A 21076-nucleotide genomic window follows, 5' to 3' on the forward strand; every position below is an offset into this window, starting at 1 on the left:
TCAGTGCGACTGGCGAGCTTCAGTGAAATTAACTGAATGGGAGGAAAAATGTGGCTTATATTTTAATCTCTTCTTCTTCTTTTTTTTACAAATCAACAATTTGTAGTTTTCTGTTCAGCTGTGAGACAACTATTCTAATTGTATATATGATATCCAATTTGAATATACAGTGTCATTGTTTATTTGTTTATATCATCATCAGTTTTAAAACTTTGCCTGGCATGATGAAAATTTGTCACATGCACTACTATTTTTCCTTCACCAGTGTTAGCCGAGCACAGTACTGAGAAAACTATTGCTGAAGATTAACTTGCATTTGCTTTGCCTGTGTCCAATCAGGCTTTCAGACTTCCTCAAGTCTGAAAGCTGCGTCTTCCTGTTGAAAGTTTTGTACTGTTTTTAATTCATATTCATTATTTTATTTATTGTCTATGTTTTACACGTATACAGCCTGACTCCCTGGTAATTTGACCAATCGTAGCTTTGAATGTGTAGGGAAGCAGATTAAGAAGCTGACTGGTTGATTGGTGTGTCACTGTAGGTCATCTGGTTAAGCAGGCAGTCCATATGCCAAAGGCTAATGCTGGGGCCTGAGTCTGGCCGTGGCTTGCGTGTCATTCCCCTGCACTCTTTCATTTCTTTCTTGTCAACGCTATCTGGCCTAGAAAAGGTTAAAAGCAAAGGGACAGGGGTGATGACTATATCCAAAATCACATTATTCTGTACTAATACAATAAGGAGTAGATAAAGCTTTATTTTGACTCATTTTGAGTCATATTGAGAGGTGTAGAGTTGCTCAGGCTGATCTGTGGAAACAAAAACCGCCTTAAAAACAGCCACATAAAAAACCACCAAAGCAAAGGTAAGTGAAATGACCCAAAACAACCTGTAAGAGATCCAAACAATTCAGTGTTCTTATATGTGGAGTTTGGGTGCATTAAAATATCTGTGTTCGGGGTTTCGTTGGATCTCTACTCCAGTCTTGTCAGGAGGAGAAACTGTTGACTCCCACCTGCAGGACTCAAAGATAATTGCAAAGCGTCGTCTCGTTAGTCCAGCAGCACATTGTTCTTACCAGATTGCAAAAAGGATCCAAAATCATTTGCTGTGATTTTGAATCGAACTCATGCAATGTGTGTGGTTTCTGGATTCACTGGGACAGTCAGGGTGGGGTTTTTTTTACAGTCCAGGCTGGTCTGAATATGCCAGTACATGTTCTTACTGTTTGTGAAGGCACTGATCTTTCTGTTATTTAATTTTGTGCCATACGCACTCTTCAGCATCTGTGTGGAACACAACTGAGTGCTACTACTTTGTTCATGTTCTTAATTGGATTTCTTTTTCTCCAGATAATAGTTTTTTTTGTAGCAACAGTGAGTCAAAACGCCTCAATCCCCAAAAAATTAAAAAAGAATGACTTCCCTCTGCATTGCATTGGCACCGAGAGAGGAAGAAATAGACTATAATTTATCATGAATTATTACAAAATATTAACATTTAATCCAGCCATTTTTTAAACCTCTTTTAGGTTCATGGGCAGGCTGGATCCTCTGCCGGCTCCCAGCTGACACTGTGTGAGAGGCCTGGTTTTCCTGTACATCCAGTACTTGACAGTCATTTTTGTCTTGAGAGTCATTTAGGTTCACATCCACATCTACAGCCACAATAAAGCATTAACTTAAAACCAAATGGTACTTGTTCAAGTGTTCTTTGAGTAACTAAAATTTCAGTTGCCAAGAGTTCAGATACACATGAGGTAATCCCTCGTGTCAAAGGCAATGCACCAAAAGCTGTATCTGAAGTTATATGGTTTGAGGAGATTGATTTTTTTTTAATGCTGACTCCTTTTTTTTTCCCCCTTAGTTTGCCTCAGTGGGTCTTTGAGATTGTTCTAAATCACTGATGCAGAGTAGAAGTGGCAGTGGGGGGAAACACTAGTTAATAGAGCTGGAGAAGTGAGAGTCAGCATGTCCTCTGAGACGCTTGTCAGCATCCACCTTCAGGCACCTGATGTAAGGACAGTCTCAATCTCTGAGGTGCTTTATCCGCCCTGATGAGACGGTGGGCAGAGGGCTGAAGGACCTGAAGATGATAGGTCTCAGTGGGGTTCATTAGGAAGCAGTATCCCTGTTCAGCAGCAGCCTTTGTGTTTGTGGAAACATTTAGTTAAATGAGGTACAATATCCTTATTGTTCAGTGAAAGAGTTTTAATGAGAATGGATCACCTAATGGCTCGCATGTATCAGCCTAATAGCTGTGGTGCAGTGTTGCCTCATGAACTGTGTTGTGTTTTTTAAACTATCTTTGTGCACTCCCTTTGCCCTTTCCCTCAACTCCTTGCAGAGCTGGAGCTAGAATAACTTTCAAGGAATTTGCGGCAGCGTCGTGGGACGCTGAATTCTCAGCGGGAAACGATGTGGAAAATATAAATAAAATCAGCTTGAAAACAACCCCCCCCCCTCCCGAGTTTCCCAGTGTAGGTGTATGAATTAAATAGGCGCTGACTCATCGTTACCTGCTCTCAGCTCTGTAAGCCAGGGGCTCAGGCACAGACATCGCAGCTGTGACACAGCACGCTGTGTTTGTTCCAGCTGAGATCCTCTACATCAGTATGTCAAATGTCAAGAGGAAGAAGAGGGGGCTGAATGAGTCACTCCACCACCAACGCCATCCCCACCTCCCGCAAGGGTGCAGCAGGATATCTGTGTGGGATACAGCAGCAGTACATGGCAAAAAAAGGCCACGTGGTGCTGCTTCAGCCTCTTTGACTCCAGGCCACGCTAAGTTCAGGAGCAGAAGGAACACCCTGTCTGCCAGCCCAGAGGTTTTGAGGATGAAGGAGATTCCAATGCACACACCACACAAAGGAGCCTTTAAATTGCTTTAATCCTCTCATTGATCAGTGGAGCATTAAAGTCTCAATGTGGTCCAGACCGGGGTTGTAATGTGTGGAAATTAGGCTTTTATGCTTCTGCTGCACAGAACAATTGTTTAGATCAATTGGCTCTGATGTGAAAGTGCCTTTAGGGGAATTGCTCTGTCATGATGTGGATCTGCATGCTGTGCTGTCCTGTTTAAGGTATCATCTCGTGCCTGCCTGGGTTTTTTTTGTTTTTGTTTGTTTGTTTATTTGTTTTTCTAGGATTTTAGACCACTGGATCTGCTCATGACTGAACATGCTGAAAGATTATACGCTGCTTGCTTGCTGCCTCAGCTGGAAGTCACCAGCACTGAAGCTGTTATCAACCTACACTCTGTGTTTCATGCCTTTTTATACTGGAAACAGTGTTGATGTGCAGGAGGGGGAAGAAGGAACAAATAGGCTGAGCTGGGACTGTCAGAGGGCCTAATAACTAGGTGTCATGGCAACCAGATGGCAACACATGAGCTGTCAATTTCACAGTCTAATTTGCCGCTGCAACAGAGGAGAGTGTGTGGGGGATGATCTGTTCAAACAATGAAACATTTCTGTGCTGAGCACATGTGTTCATATTCTGGCTTTTAAATATCAGCCATTAATCAAATCAAGTGTATTTATGTAGCTCATTTTAAAACGGACATATGGGAAAAACAGGTTAAAACATTTTGCATCAAGAATTCTAAAAGTAAAAGTAAAGTAGTAAAAGAAAAAAGGCAAGGAGAAACATAAAAATCCATAATATTAATCAAATCACAACAGCACATGAAACAACACATGTACATATAAGGGCAAATCTACACTGTGGATCCCTCTAAAAAAAACTGTAATGGATTTAACACGACTGTGAAGCTGGGTTTAAGAAATAAGTGTTTAAACTTTTTAGAGTGTGTTTAGCACCACCTTGTGCCAGTATAGTTGGTTGCAGCTAACAGACTTCATGAGTTTATGTTAGCTAACAAGTGACAGAACTGATAACTGTAAAACAAGCAAACTAAAACTGAAAAGCAGTCTAGGGGAGTCCCTTTTGTACTGCCTATGGCTGTAGCAGTGAGTTTTATGGTTAAAAAAATAAATAAAAAACAGGACATACTGTCCACTTTCACGCTCTCTTTAGCACTAAGTGGTTTTTCATTGTTAGCTAGCCGCACTGCAATGGAAAAATCCACCTGTTAGCCGTAATGCTAGGGTTTGTAAATGAGGACTATGCTTCAGTCAGGTGCACCTGTGGTTCACCCGGCCGACAAGCTGGAGTCTACGCAGATTTTTCATTTTCATACTTACTAGGTCAAACTAATCCCAAACAGCTAGGAGGAAGTTTAAGACTGGATGCATTTTTCATGTTGTTCTCATGCAGATAAATACATTTCTGACTGATGGGATGTCTGCAAAAGCTTTGGAACTAATCACAAATTACCCAGTGCAACTATTGCAACAGAAAGGCCCTGACTGGGTAGTAGGAGAGAAACCAGGCATTATAAGATATTGTGGTCATGAACCAGGAGATGGTGAGGATTTGTAGACCAATGATCAGGGACACCTCTGAGTGAAGTCTAGTTGGCAGGTAGAGGAATTACCCTGGATGATTATCTTATCTAACTCTAATCTAATTCTATATGTTTGTGTTTTTTTCTCGTCACTCTCCCACAGAGCAAACAGTCACAGCAGATGGCTGTCCTTCCTAAGCTTTATTCGCCGGGAGCTCTTTTTCAAAGAGTTTTTTCTCCCCTTTCTGTCGCCATATGCATGCTCATAGGGGATTCTCTATAGACGTAAATAACAGAAAAGAATACAGATTGTGGTCTTAACAAAGGGGGGTCTTCTATTTGAGCTCCACATGTTTTTGTGTATGTCTGTTAAGCATACATTTTCTGCCATTATGAATGACTCCCAATGTCCTTAATTGTGCTTTTTCATCTTCAGAAGAGTAATGACCACAAGAGATTAGTCTATTAAGAACACTAAGTGCTAGGAAGTGTGTGAATGTTTCACTACCACCAAATAAGATGTGGGTAATGTTAAAAATGTAAGTAATTTGCGCGTGCACACTTTCTGCTTTTTTCCTGAAATTTTCCAATATTCAGTAAATTTAAATATCAATTACATTCATTTATACAACAGCTGAAGGATTTTGAGTATTTCTAGTTTGCATCAACACACACTCAGCATAAGCACAGCCAAATATAGTATGTAAATTGGACAAAAACAAATTTATGGGCCTGTGGTTAATGTCGGGGACAGACTCTCTCCTGTGTGTTTCAGTGGAGGGGATCATTTATATCTTAATTCACTCAAGTAGAAGTGTAACAGTAATAACATTTGTTTAATCCTGATGCTTTTGCACATTCACGGCAGTGGGAGAAGCATATTTTTAAAAAAAATCTGTCTGTTACCTGTCTTTTCCCTTTTTGTTTCTTCTTTAAATAGAGCATGTGAAGAGGCTCCCTCCTGCTGGTTTCCCTCTCTTCTAGAGGTGGAGAACACAGTAGGAGCTGTGTGTAGAGGAGGAAGTCTTGGATAGTCACTCTCTGAACAAAACAGATTTCCCTCCCTCTGCTTTATCAACTGTAACAACTCCATGTGTCTCTTCAGTACAGAAAAGATCTAAAATGTCTTAATATAAATGTGATTTTTAACACCAAAATATCTTAATATTCAGATTCTGATTGAGATCAAAAGGGTATAACTGCTTTTTCTTTGAATATAATTCACAAAGCATGGAAAATCCTAAAAGAGTAACAACCACAGCTGTTGAAACACACATTTCATGAGGGATTCACTCAATTTCAAATATCATCCAAACAGCGATGATGCCTTACGAGAGCTGCAGGAGGCAAATGTGCACTCTAGATAAAAAAAAAAAGCATACAAGTTGCTGATTTACAAAGATTCCTGCTGTAATTACATGAATCAAGTGGTTGTAATTTTCATGCTGCATATATAATCTGCACAGCCCTGTCACATATGCATCCACAGATACAGAGAGTATTGTTTGTTTGGATTTTTTCTCTTTTTTTAGAACAAAAAATGAAATAAAATAAAAGCAACTGGGACATTTACTACGCTTCAAGCAGCACAGGCAGGTTTATTTTAAGCAGCTGAACAGTAGTTAGTACTCTAGACACAGAAATGTGTGTGTGTGTGTGTGTGTGTGTGTGTGTGTGTGTGTAACACTGGCAGTTGGAGAAATGTGAAAGTGTAGCTCTAATGACCTGGTATTTAAAGTCGGTGGGAAATGGTGACAGGAGTATGCTGCACACAGACCAAAATACATCTTCAGGGAAAGATATTGTGTGAAAATGTTTTAGATTTTGAATAGAGCCCTGGGTTACATCATGTCAGCCTACCCTGTTTAATTATGAAATTATTCCACTCTGTACCCCATACTTTACTTTCTTTGTGGGGCTCCACACAAACTGTGCTGGAATAAAGAATAAATAGTACACAGCAGGAATAAGTACCAAACAGGAGAAATATATGCAATCAAGAGAGATATATACAAAACAAGAAAAAGGCACACATTGGAGATCAACTTTCAAAGTGCTTTGAAGTATTGCAAAGAAGAAGAGTTGGTCAGAACAGAGTGCGTGTGTGAGTGGTCTGAGTGATGGGAGTTACGCAGACCATGGATCAGATTGGTGAGATGAGGGGGCAGGGGTGAGGGTGGAGGCACAGTGTTTGTTGACAGTGGGAATGGCCCAGGGGAAGAAGTTTTTTGTGAGCCTGGAGGTGTAGGACCTGATTGCCCTAAGGCACTGACTAGAGGGGCAGTGCCTCAGGGTGTCCTACACCTCACCCTCTAATGAGGATCTGACGATGTCCTCCAGAGGTGGCAGACAGCAGCCAATGATTTTTGGGGCAGTGTTAAATTACCCTCCTGTTCTTAGTAGTGGCCCCTGTGTACTAAACAGAGATGGGCAGTAACGCGTTACTTGTAACGCGTTACTGTAATCTGATTACTTTTTTCAAGTAACGAGTAAAGTAAGGGATTACTGTTGCAAAATCGGTAATTAGATTACCGTTACTTTCCCGTAGGAACGCTGCGTTACTGCGTTACTAAAACCGTGATTTTTTTTGCGAGAATGTCTCATGACAGTGACGTAAGCAAGTGCGACGTTGGTGACAGCAGCTGTGTGCAGATCAACAATGGATAATATATCGAGTGCGGGAGAGAGTATGAGCGTGCAGCGTTTAAAGTGTGGAAGTACTGACCTTACTTTGAGTTTGATTCCATAAAAAGTGACAAAAACATTAGCGTCCATCGTGCGTGGGAAGAAAACTTCTTTTTACAGCGAAAAAACCCCTAAACTTCCAAACAAGCACCGAGTAGCTACGACGTGATGGGAAACTCACAGAGACACTCGCGCGGATTCTTCAACTGACCGCAGCACACCTACACCAGGGTAACCCTCCGCCTACCCTGCTCCTGCTTTACAGGTGAAAATAGAGCAAAAGGACCGCTGAGTCTTTGACTTTATTTATTTTCTGCTGTGTTTTACTTGCATCTGTTTGAAAGAGTGAGTGTAAACACAAAAAATATTTTATTTTATGTGCTGGAATGTGTAGAAAATAGGTTTAAATGTTAAACTAATTTATTCAAGTCAGAGAATGTTGCATATAATTAAATGTTTTGCTTGATGCATAAAGTTAAAAGATTAAAACTGATAAAACAAGTTAAAAAAAGAGACTTTTCCATTTGATTACATTTTGTATGATGGATTATGTAGAAAAAGTAGAATTGGGCTGAAAGATCTATCACTTTATCACCTCTTCAGGTTGTAAATCGTGTTTTTAAAAAGTAACTAAGTAACTAAGTAATTAATTACTTTTGAAAATAAGTAATCAGTAAAGTAACAGGATTACTTTTTGGGGGGAGTAATCAGTAATTAGTTACTGATTACTTTTTTCAAGTAACTTGACCAACACTGGTACTAAACACCCAGGCACTAGGAGAGCACACTCTCCACTGAGGAGCAGCAGAAGGCCAGCAGCAGCTTCAAGGTTATTCTTCCTCAGAACACTGCTGGGCCTTCTTTACCAGGGCATTAATGGTGTGGATCCAGTTGATGTCAGCGGAGATGTGGGCGCCCAGAAACCTGATATTGAAGACAGATTCCACCCATTCCCCATTTATAATTAGAGAGGAGTGGACCTGTCTATGCCTCCTGAAGGCCATTATGAGTTCTTTTGTTTAAAGGACTTACCTGCAAACACAAAAGTTTAAGTTGTATCTACAAGCTTTAACTTGATACTAATTTAAGACTTACATGGTAAATTCACACCGTGTCTTATCAGAGTGCCAATTTGTACAGCATTCTATCCTGTTGTGAATGATCTCTTCACTTGTCTTTACAAATCTTAATGATATATGTACACACAGTCCTGTGATAAAACGTACACACAGTTCTTTGAAAAACTAAGTACTCCATGATTGTAGAACCACCGTTGCAGCAATAACTTGAAGTGATTGCTTTCCACATTGTTGTGGAAGTATTTTGGATCACTCTTGAGTGGATTCATTTATGCACAGCTCTCTTAAGGTATTTTGGTCAGGTTGAGGTCTGGACTTTAACTGGGCCACTGCAACACCTTCATTCTGTTCTCTTGCAAACATCATGCTGTGCATCGTGACCAAACATCTCCACTTTGGTCTTGTCTGTACAAAGGACATTTTTCCAGAAGACTTCTTTTTAGAGAGAAGAACGTTTTTCCTGACAACGCTTCCAAACAAGCCATCCTTGTTCAGGCTTCTTCTAACTGCAAATGTGTAATGAAGTGATCCTTATATAGCACTTTTCTGCTCTGATTAAGCACTTATTATTTATTTTACTGCAGCTGCTTATGCATACATTTTTTGTACAGCTGGTTGAGGATGATGCAGGTATTTATGTCTATCAGTGGGTGGGAGGCTCGTATTGTTACATCACTTTTATTTGGTAGATCCAGTTTATCCATAAGATCTTGATATAAGGGCTACTAACAACATATGTGCATGACCCCATTTGAACCTAGATGTGACATATTTGTTTTCATTTTCCCAGTATATGTTTTTTTTTTTTTTTTATTAGCATTCCGGGAAACCAGTCAAATGTAAAGTCGGCTGAATGAAAAATTGTCATATAATGAATAGATATTATGTAAAACTTTTGTGTGCAGTGTTTCCCCACCCAGCAGTGACTATAAGTTGACTTAATGATTTCATTTGCTATTGCATAACTGGATAAGAGATCACTAAGAACATGGCCCCAAATCTTGATTGCTTACATAACTAATCCAAAGCAGCATTGTCTCTGGTCTGTTTATTCTTTCTCGCTTGTTTTCACGCTCTTGCCGAAATGTTAATCTTTGCCTCAGTTCCAACACGGTGCCTCCAGAGAGCCTCTGAAGCTGCCAAGACACCAAGTGTAATTTTTCCATCTTCAGTCCCACACCGCTAAAGCGTAGGAGACTTCCTTTCCTGCCAATGAGAAGGTGGGCGAGCAGCAGACATGAAAAAGAGGCAAGGAGAAGAAAAAACTGTTTTGGTCGTTCACCGCAGTCCTTGCCTTTTATCTCTGTCCCTGGACCCAATAGCATACACAGAGGCGTGGGCGATGTGGAGGCCCGGGCCCAAGCCAAAGCCCCAGGCCACTCTGCATAAAAAGAGAGGGAAGGAGGGCATACAAGGCAGTGAACAGTTGGCAATGATTACATAATGTGAGCAATCGACTGTTCATAAACCGACTGATTAAACCAGAGGTTTCTCTTAATCTGACTTGTCCGTCATTATTAGAGTCACAAAGTCAGTGGTAGTTGGCTTGTTAGTATCATCGCTGGACACTTTCAGGGACCACTGGCCAAGTAATTTATCAGTGATACTACTGGGTGCACTAGCATTTACTACAGTAGTTAGGCCAAGCAGTTTTTATAGGGATGACAAAGATGAGACCACTGCTTATTATTCCTTTATTTATCCAGGTAAAAAAAATCTCATTGAGATTAAAAATCTCATTTCCAAGAGAGACCTGGCATCACTTATATTGCTATGACACAAAAACTGATGTTTTTGTTCTGCCTGAAAAATTGTGGGCTTGATCATCAGTTTTTTTGTCAGTTGCTCTCATGATTAGATTTGATTTTATAGTGCAGATTCACACTTTAAAGCATGTTACAGTATTGCAGTGTAAAGACACCACAGTATTAAAGCAAAACCCCCTACAATTAAACAATCCCAGGCAATACACCACTTGGCGATCGCTGGACTGGACATCTCTCAGAGGCTGTTTGTCCAAAGACCTGCCTAATGCCTTTTTTGATATTGTCTGGTTTAAATAACATTTGTTCTGAATACATGCCATGAGTTTAACAAAGTAGTAGAAGAGTTCAGAAATGCATTAGCATTGCAGATCTCTGCTTGGATATCACAGAAACTGAATAAAATCTGAACTTGGACACAAGGAAATCAGCATGATGCCAAGTTAATATCTTAGCATCTTTTTCTTTGTTTTTGATGGTGACACAACTACACCTTTGACTCATTTTCAGTTTACATCCTTACACACACTGTTATGCATTCACTGAAGGATTAATGGGGGGGTTTTCCAAACATGTGTCCATGATTATGGCCTTTTGTATTTCGTCTGCATTTCACTTTATGGCAAACTTATCTGGACCTCAGGTAAACTGCAGGGTTTTGGTTTTTACATAGGTGATGCAGAATACAGTAGTTTGATAAAAGAGAACATTGCCTTACAGAAATGTCCTTGAGCTAAGAGTCTCTGGCAAACTCTAGAGGATGCTGTTGCATGGATGCTGTTGCACGACCAACCTCTGTCCTTAGATCAGTGACTCTCTATTTCCAAAAATAAGATAGTAAGTGAGCAGACCACACACAGTACACACAACCGGGAGGAAACAGAGGGTAGGACATTACCACTTCCACTTTTTATTTAACAAAAGAGTACCTGTTTCAATACATGCTGACATTGCTTAGTACTGCTTTTTTCTTCTTCTTTTTTAAATTCTTGTGATTGTTTACCCTTTCAATTTTCCTGGTGCCTGAGGCAAATACATAAACAACTGTATAACACACATAAGGAAGAAAACAGTGAGTTTGAAATCACAACAACTTTAAAGTGGAAATATAATACAGCACATACCCATTAAGCAGTAACCTTCGAGGTAACTTCCGGGATTGCTCCCTAAAGCTTCCCTGCTGGTCCTCTAACGTTTCCACAAACGTGACCTTGGTTTACCAAAGTGGTTTGCGCCACTATAGTGTAACTACTGTAACTATAGGACCACTGCAGTGTAACTATAGTGCAACTATTTTATATAAAAATAATGTAACTACATGATGTAACTATCTATAATGTCACTATAGTACAACTTTTGTTACTTAAGCAATAGTTACACTATAGCGCCACTATAACCATATTGTAACCATAGTGTAGCTATAGCTATAGTGGTACAACGCCAGTGGGTTACCCGTATCACCGACTGTGAAGAAAATAATACATTTAAGGATGTTTTCGCACTCTCTTGGTAAATGTAAGTCTTATCTTAACTTCTAAAGTTTGAATGCAGTGTTTTGTTTTGTTTTACAGCAGCTGCCGCTGGGTGGTGCTGTTGCTCCTCGGTGTGCAGCTGCTGTTCGGAAGGTGGAGGTGCTGCTGCACCTCCTTCATTGTCTGAGTGAATTCAGCAGGAGTGGATCCGTCGCTCGGTTCAATGTAATCCCGTCTCTCCCCGGCTCACTCACTCAGTCGTCCGCCATGGCGACCGCAGGAAGCCTCCTGATCGCTGCGAGCTGTGTCTAAAACTCATCTGGGATTCATTTTCCCCCAATTTTTCCGGACGTGGATGTAGTCTTCCCCTTCAGCAGGGAAATACTTTCGTGTGGACAAGCCCGCATTTCGAGACACGGGGGTAAGAATCGTGCAGCCCGAGTCCTCTCTCTCACTGTGCTCTTTAAGGGAAGTGATTCAACTTGTTTGAGGAGATTAGGGTTAAGTCTTGGGAGTATCTTTCCCGTGTTGTTTCGTGATGCTGGATTTCGAAGGTGGGGAATAACTATCACTCCGTGTGAAAAATCCTTCTATGTTGCTAGGGACTGTCCTTTCTGTCCCTGCAGTGTGGCTTGCATTGCACAGATATACCTTAGCAGTATGTGCAGACGCCGCAGTCGTTGGGGGTTCCGTTTCTCTGAGACGATCCATGCACGCTCTGTGACATTTAAAAGATTGCAAAGATCAAACAGTGCCGGGGTGTGTGCATTTAGCAGTTTCCAGAGGCTGTCCAGGTGGGTCCGAGCAATGCGTTAATGTCACATGTACTGTACTGGCTGATAATGTCCCGAGGATTACAGCAGCCTGCTCTATTAACCTACATTATATTTATGGTGTGACCACACTTCAGACTCCATGAGCTGAGTCTACAGTGACTGTAGCATTCGAGTCATTGAGACTCTTTTGCATATCCCTTAGTTACACGTATCCTGTTGGTTGTCATTCCTTTCACTTAATGGACATGTCACATTGCCAGCAGTACAGTAAGAACTTAAAGCCTTTCAGGCAATGCCAGCCACACCCATGTATCAGTGTCGATTGCGAAACACAGAAGAAATTGAGCTCTGTTTTTTTGTTATGCAGCTTCTCTCAGGTAGACAGCCTCTGGCCATTCAGCTGTCATTAAAGGATTCCAGCTGTGCAGTTGTGGACTTCATCTAGGGGCCCCTGCGTGCCTCTGCGCACAGAGGAGCCACTGTTACAACGCTGGACTCTCAATAAGCCAGCAGTCACAGCTAAACATTACAGGCTTGTGTGGAATTTCAAGCAAACAAGTTCAAAGGCAGGGAGGTTTACCCTGAGAAACACTCAGGGGTCTGCAAATGTCCCTTTTGGCATTGTATGCTGGACGAGTACGCTTTGTGTCACTTTCTAGCCCTGGGAACAAGGCCATCTGTACTACTGCCTGTTTTTGTGTTTGTTTGGTCCTGTGTTACCTATTCAGAGAGGCGCACAGACCCGGAGTCATGACTGGTTGATTCATGATGCTTGGTGCAGGGGAGGGTACGTGCTGACTGAAATAATCAGAGTCTACTCTTTCACTGCCCTCTGTTTCACTGGTGCCTTGTTTGAAGAGTGTCCGGTTACGTGGCGTGCATGTGCAGGTCATGCAAGCCATGAATTTACAGAGTTGACATAATACGCTTGCCAATAATCAAGAGCCAGGGCCACCGAGCGGTGACAGCCACTCGGATCAAGTGTCAAAAAGAACTGGGCTTGATTAGGGGAAAATATGCTCGTTTCCATTCAGACTGCCCCGGTGGCAGCTTTTAGGTCTGTTTTTGATCAGCCCAAGGGAGCGTGCACTTTAACTGGAATACAGCAACATCTCTCACCCACTGCGCTGTGATGACAGTGTACAGGCAGGTGAAAATGATACAACATGGTCCCCAAAGTCTTATAACAGAGAACTCAAAGATGAACTTTCCTGATTAATTGCATTACAAAGTGTCCTTTACTTTTTTAGCCTTTTACCACAATACATCTGGACAGAATGGCCTTGACAGCCTTAACAATCACTTGACAGAAAATTGGTTTCCTATTCAATCAGTCATTCCTCAAGTAAAACTGCCTTTTTCCTGTTTTCTTGTTTCCTTTCTCTTTCTTGTAAATAATATCTGTTTATCTTTGGTCGCTTGTCACAGTTTTCTATCACCCAGCCGACTGATTTTTCAATCAGTCAGCAATCATCAATTAAAAAAATAAAATTACAGTCAGCAGACCTACTAGCCATCGATCCCTACACCATCATCGCACAGAATTTACAGTGTCCACTGTCCTCGGGCTATATTCTCCACACACTCTACTGGATTACATTATCCACTCCTTTGAAATGCCTTATTCAGCTCTCAGCTTAAACTTGGCACCAGTCGTTCACCTCTGCTGCGGCTGAACAACTGCCCAGTGGCCTCGGTGCTCTGACGAACCACTCGGTGAGGTCTCGGGATGACATCAGCCTGCTGGAATGTGTAATGAAGAGAGAATTAAGCAGGACAGCAGGGCCTAAGGGGATCTGGCTGTAGATACATGGTGGCGGGGTGGGGAATGGGGGGGGGGGATAGTGGCCTGATCAAGTGTCAACCCGAAATGAATCCATGACTTTGTCCAAAACATTCAGCCATCTGGGAGAGTCATTGACTGAGTGATACTGCAGATTTTCCCACATTCCAGATGCACCTCAGCTCTTTCTGGTTTTGGATGTAAACCTCCAGCACTGGATGCTTTGTAGCGATGGTACCCATCATTTATATTTGTCATGTTAGTTACTTTCTGTGGCCTGTTGAAGCCATTCATCTATTAGTTATGGATTGGAAAGAGCCTGGTTGCACGAATTGGATGTTTTCCCTTTGCCATCATGGGCTTCTTCCCGCAGCCAAAAGGCATTCGTGTTATGTTAATTGGTGGATGTGGGAGTGAACAGTTGCCTGTCTTTGTGTTAGCTCTGATTGGCTAGTGACTTGTCCGAGGTGTACCCCATCTCTTTCCCTGCTTGCCCAATGACAGCTGAATTGGGTAAGTGGAAAGAAATCGATGTACGTTATCTGTTATCTCTACTTTAAACCTGCAGTTTATTGATAACCGATCCAATATAGTTATTTCATCATCTGGAGTGTTTTCGGTTAATTCCTATTACTCTGGGTTTATTCTACTTCTTCCCCAAATCAACTGTCATTCTACCGGCTCTTTGATTTTTACACTCTAGCCTCATGATTCATTTGTTAAATCAAATTAGGGCTGCCTGATTTGTGCTTTGAAAGCAAGAACTTGCCTCACTCTTTTTTTAGATTAATTGGGTCTCCCACTGGCAACAATTATCAGCCATTAGCAGCGAGTGCAAATACTGCATTTGCAATTACTGTGTTTTGTGTGACATGAAAGGTCGTGCAGCCCGTCCTCTGGGAGCCGATGCAGACATTGGGCTGTACTGCACATACATCGCTGACGCTGTGAGACGGGAGTTTCAGATTTTTACCCTTTAGGTTGAATATGTTTTTCTGTGCTTGACTTCTGTCTTGCCCTTGATGCAGGCTGAGCAGTGAGCAGTGCAGCACACCATGGCAGAGCCAGACCCAGACACAATCTCCTCTGGCGCAGGGCAGCGCCTCGGAGCTCCGGAGACCCTTGGCATCAGTACGTTAGATCCCGGGCACAGACCTCCGGCCATGCCCCCCGGACGACACGTCACCGTCAGGGTCCGTATGCTGGATGACACAGAGGAGCTTTTCGACATCTCGGTGAGTCATTATCGTTTTTCTTGTTGTTGAACAGGACTTTTCATTATCGCACCGTGGCCAAGAAGCATTTCCCCGATTCCAGCTGCAGTCTGGTAACAGGTTGGCATGGTAACTGCATGTTGAATGAAACTGGATGGATCTTAGTAATGTCAGGGTTCCTCCAGTTTATTGTGGGTTATTCAATTTCTGCTCACTCTTTCCTAATCTCCCAAAGTGTTTCAAATCTGCTCTACAGCTGTCGCTATTACTACACCACAATTATTCTTCTGCTGCCAGGGTTCTCAAAACGCAGCTCACGGGCCAGAGGTGGTCCTTGGAAATATTTTATGCCGCCCTTGGATGACAAGGAAAGGATGCACGATTCTACAGCTCACTCATGGAGAGTTCATGCCCATGCTATGATGTTGCACGACTGAACGAGACCAAGAGAGAGAAGCAGAGCAAAGCATCCCTGTTCTTAAAGCTTTCCAAACACTGGTGTTATCTTAGATAATTTAATGAAAGCAGATAGGTACAGACGAGAGAGACAAGAATATGTCTTATTTGTCTTGTTTGAGCTCCCATTCGAATTCCATTCTTGACTTTAGGATTTAGAGGATTAACTTTCTCATCACATGGCTCTAAATTTGGACACAGTATGCGAAGGCGGATGTGCTAAAATTAGACACTAATTGCTAAGTGCCTTCTACTATCTGGTCACAATGCTTAAAATGCAAAAAAAAAAAAAAAAGTAAAAACATATGTTCATTGTGTAGAGGAGAAAGAGAAAATACTGGTATTTGTCTGAGGATAGAGTAGAACAACGAGCTACATTCTGCGACCAGAAGCGTTTCCTCCCAAAACAGTGGAGCGAGATGAGTAGATAGTGAAAAGTAGTGATGGAGGGAAACAGATACAGCAGCAGCCACACAGGACCTGTTTAATGTGTATGAATTGACCCCGGCAGTGAAGTTGCTGAGCTTTACTGACAGTTAGTGCGTGTGCATTGCAGGGTGGCTGTGTCCTTTTGGCTGTTTCCCAAGGCAGTGTGGGTAAATGCAGTTCCTTAGGCAGTGCATGACTCTTAATCTTTCTAGAGGTGTCATATGTTCTTCTAATACTTAACGCTCACTAGGTTCTCCCAGTGAAATCCTGTTTAATTGCACACTTGTTTATGTCTACTTTTTTTTTTTGTACTAGTTTTTCTCACGCTAGTTTGTCAACTGCAATATCATCCAGCCGGTGATGCTTAAATTTGATATGAGTCTAGAGCAGGAGTGGAAGGGATTTTTTTTTTTAGTCCGCTTCAGGGCTTGCAATCTGTGGAAAACCTGCAATGGGAAACTCCGCTTACAAAGGTGATCTCAACCTCAGAGTTTAATACATTTTTTATGACGTTTCAGTGTCCCAAAGCTGTGTTTAACACTACTCTAACCGCCAAGGAGTACACACGCTGACACTTTGGATCTTCGGTGGTGAAAAAGAACATTAAACGACTAAATACTGTGCACTACAAGAAATATATGTAAGTGACCCTTTTTGCAAGGCCCTAAAATGTCCTTCATTATGTAGCTGAGCGGTTGTGATGGTGAGTTTGCAACGTTTTCTCGCCAAGCTGGCCTGAAACAAGCTGAGGCTGCGAATCAGGGGAGGGTAACAAAAGGCTCTCGCTAACAGAAAGCTTTATTCATGCTCAATTTAACACACATTATATCCTTTGTCACAAGTCAGTACTTGAGATAAAAAGCTCTGTGGCCTGAATGTTGTTTTTTGCCCAGAGGTATCAACAGAGAAGATATTTATCTCAGTCACTGGCTTGCATTCAGGGTGGAAAGATCTATTATAAAATAAAATAAAAAAAATATATATATATAGATATGTATAGACACATATACATACACACACATCTATTTATTTACTATGTACATATAGTTCAGTGAGTATGTTGAGCTTCTAAAAACAAAAGGTTACTTTATTATTTTCGAATTGCCAAGCAGTGTATACACTGATCAGTCACAACATTAAAATCATTGGAATTTAATAATATTATTTATCTCATTACATTGCAATGTTTAACTGGGAAATCTTGGGTGATTGGGATTCACATGGGTATTATTTTGACATCTATCGCATTTCTAATGGTTCTTATGCAGCTCCTCTTACCAGTGGCACTCCCTGATGGCAGCAGTCTCCCACAGCAGGACAGTTTACTCCACCCCACAGCAAAATTGGTTCACGAATTACTCGAGAATTGTGACAAAGAACCGAAAGCTCACTTCATCCGGCCTCCAAACTCCCCACATCCCAATCAGATCAAGCATCCACTTGAACGAGCCCAGTTCACGGAGTCCCCATTCCACACTCCACAGGACTCAAAGCACCAGCTGCCCACGTCCTCACAGGACACCAAAGGCTCCAAGTCCACGGCCCAATGAGTCAGAACCAGATTTAGCAGCATGAGGGAGACCTTTAAAACCTTAGAAAGGAGTTTTTACTGGAGTTGAGGTAAAGCAATTTTAAAGCACATTTAGTTGCCTGAAGCGAGTTGCTTTCTTTCAGCAGTAATTACAATTTGTTTCACCAAGTCGCAACCCAACTATCCCTGAGATACAGAAGACATATGTCAACTTTGTACACACTGTGCTGATGTTAATCTCTTCCCCGCAGCAGTGAAGTGAGATAGCTGCATGGTCTACAAAACACATCTGTCAAGCAATTATCCAGTCTTTTATTTCACAACAGGAACATGCAGCATTGTTCAGGAAGAGGCAACTCATCTCAGATGATTTTATTGTCAAAGTGATTCAAGGCAGGAATTTTTTTGGGGGGGGCGTCTCTTTAAGAAAACATAAAATGTCTAACCTCACCCTGTTACTGATACTGAAGGCTTCAGTTCCCGTTCCTCTGTTTGAGAGGGGTAAGTTTCCACCTCAGCGGGCAGAGTATCAGATGGTTGAGAAACAAAAAGGGGCCACAGAGCCTTCTCATGGGTCGCATACCATGCTGTGGCCTAGTTAGCACTCTGGCTGTGAACACTTGTGTTGATGCTGATAAAGTCTGGCTGCAAAAACCTGGACAGCGGTAGACTGGCCTCCTGAAACATGACTAAAATCTAGTCCATCGTTTTTGTTTAATTCCAAAAAAAGCAGAAGATTGAAGATAAAGTCGTTTTGGTTTAGATTCAGTGGGGCAGGAGAACAGACTGCCGTCTCGCCTTGCGTTCCTCGGGCTAACATACGCCGACACCGTGTGTACTGATGTTTTGATGCTTATGTTTGCTGATGGCTGGTGGAAGCTCTGCAGATTTTGTCCGTGAAGAGTGTTATTGCAGCATGCATTTAGCAGTTGGCATGTGGGGGAAGGGATGATGAAGGCAGAGTGGAGGAGAGTTATGTTCATTCCTGTGAATGAATGAAGGAGTTCAAATCCATCGGGCCAAACCTTTCTGCTAGAATAGCATCAGGTACAACCTTATATGGAATACATCTAATCTGATTCTGATTTAGCAAAACATTAGAAATTCAGACACATACCATCTCTCTCTCTCTTTCTATCATATTGCACTCCTACTGCTGGTCTTCCTCTCTCACTATAATGAGCCACTGAGGACTGCAGTCTGTCCTCTCCTGCCTTCACTTCACTTTGTCCATTACAGCCACAGCCCCTGTTAAAAGTCTACCTGCTGAGGCAAATCCTGAATTAATTAAATACAAACCTCTTAATCTCTATGCATTTTAATTCGCTTTCCATATGCGGTTTTTACTGCAATACTTTTTCTTTCCTAATAACTAATAACATCAACAGTACATACAGGTTTAGATTAAACCACGGCGTGCTTCTTATTCAAGCTAAGCATCACGCAAAACTGCTGAATAGACATGTTGTTCTTATTCCCCAGTGGATGAATACTTCTTATATTACGATCACCTGAATTCCACTCAGTCACCTCAGCTTCAAAGTATTCACTTAATCTGTGAGTATTGGAACAGTTACTACACTATGTTGGTGTTATTTGCTAATTTGCCAGTAAGCTGTGCGTTATCTGAGCAATTTCAATAGGCATGCTAGAAGTCTAGTTCAGTCTTGATATTTTTACACATTACATCCTTAACAGATTCTGGCCCATATTGACATGATAGCATCACATAATCGCTGCAGTGTTTTTGGCTACACATCCATGATGAGAATCTCTTGTTCCACTACATCCCAGATGGGTTTACTTGGATGCTTTCATATTCAAGAAACCAGTTTAGGGTGATTTGGTCTTTGTGATCTGGATAGATCCATTACTACAAATTCTGATCCTTCCACTTGAAGGTCACAGCAGAAATGTAAGTTTTTCTTTTCTTCTATTGTCCAATTTTGCATTATAGACTCAGTTTTCTGTTCTTTGCTGAAATGAGTAGCATCTCGTGTGGTCTTCTGCTGCTGTACCAGATCGGTGTGCTCTTCTGCATACCTTGGTTGTAACACTTGGTTATTTGAGTTACTGTTGCCTTCCTATCAGCTCAAAGCAGTCTTGGCATTTTCCCCTTGACCTCTGACATCAATAAGGCATTTCCACCTAGAGAACTGCTGCTCACTGGATAGTTTCTGTTTTTTTGGACCACTCCCACACAGCCAGATGGTTGTGTGGGAGAATCCCAGCAGATCAGCAGTTTCTGAAAAACTCAGACCAGCCTGTCTGGCACCGTTAACCATGCCACATTCACGTTCGCCTTTCATCTCCATTCTGATGCTCGGTTTGAACTTCAGTAAGCCGCCTTCACCATGTTTACATACCCAAATGCATTGAACTGCAGCCATGTGATTGGCTGACTAGATATTTGCTTGACTGAGCAGTTGGACAAGTGTACCTAATAAAGTAGCCAGTGAATGTAGATTTACTGTCAAGGTCAAACCAATTCTATGATAATGTAACTGAACACCTTATCCAACATTGCACCGAGATCCACAGATCAGGGAATCAGTTGCTGTTACAGATTTCACACTCAAGGCGTAAAGCAGATGGCAACCTTGCCATGGAATAAACTTCTTCTTACCTTTAGATCAGCTTAATCAGTTCCCTGTTTTAAACAACTTTCAAAAACCCACCTGCATTGACAAGCTGTATAACATTATAACCATAGCCTTATAATTCTCTTTTCTTTTCCTCTCTTTATATATTTTGAAATGGTTTAATGCTGGCATTTTTGCAGATTTAATTTAAGGACCTTGTCATTCTGGTTTGGAAAAATGCTATAAAAATTAAGTTTATTGCTATTGTTGCCCAACACTGCGTCCTCTTGAGGTTTTGAGCTGATTTATGTTACTTTTTTTACTTCATACTCACTCTATCGCCCTTCTTTTCGACTTTTCAAAGCCCCGAGCTTTTGTACAATAGCAGAAAATGAGAACGTGGTGCAAAACACGGCGTGTTGTCGGTGAATCTCGGGGGTGTTGATGCATCAGAGTTTGAGCCATCAGTTTAGATTACAAATCAGTGGATGAAAGTAAACATGTTAATGAACACCCCACTGGTGGTCGGCGCTTCTCCTACCATTGTCTTAGGGTGGAAGCCTACTCCCTCCCTCCCCCAGTGAAACTCATTTCCCCACATGAAGCCACAGGGGGATAAAAATGAATCAATAAATAGGAATAATAAAATGAAATTACCTGATTTATGTGCCCTTGTTTCAGCACAGTGTGAGAGCCTTGTTTTGCGGTCATTTGTGGTTGCACTAGCTTGTCTCATGATTTGTGCTTGTGTTTGCAAGTGTATGCATGTGTACATGTGTTTTTAGGGGAGGAGCAAAGAAGAAGATGTAGCACAACAGAAGAAGAGTGGCAAGGCTCTGTAGCCATTACCGGTATCCTGCAGAAGATGCTGCTGCCTGATTATCACGACGCTGTCTGAGAGC

The 21076-nt window shown here is 41.7% G+C and overlaps 1 protein-coding gene across 3 annotated transcripts in view; it reads left to right on the forward strand.

Annotated features, from left to right (window-relative positions):
- The first annotated feature begins 11535 nt into the window (after positions 1–11535).
- Positions 11536–21076, forward strand: part of LOC101473631 (FERM, ARHGEF and pleckstrin domain-containing protein 1) — a 57382-nt gene continuing 47841 nt past the window's right edge. The window contains exons 1-2 of one of the 3 annotated variants that reach the window (XM_004557796.5): positions 11536–11824; positions 14991–15197. In XM_004557796.5, coding sequence (XP_004557853.1) covers positions 15018–15197 — 180 coding nt within the window. In that variant the 5' untranslated portion in view covers positions 11536–11824; positions 14991–15017. The remainder of the gene's footprint in view (positions 11825–14990; positions 15198–21076) is intronic. The other 2 variants (XM_023152999.3, XM_004557795.5) reach the window with 2 other exon arrangements.

The sequence above is a fragment of the Maylandia zebra genome, linkage group LG16 (genome assembly GCF_041146795.1).
Source record: "Maylandia zebra isolate NMK-2024a linkage group LG16, Mzebra_GT3a, whole genome shotgun sequence".
Classification (NCBI taxonomy): Eukaryota; Metazoa; Chordata; class Actinopteri; order Cichliformes; family Cichlidae; genus Maylandia; species Maylandia zebra.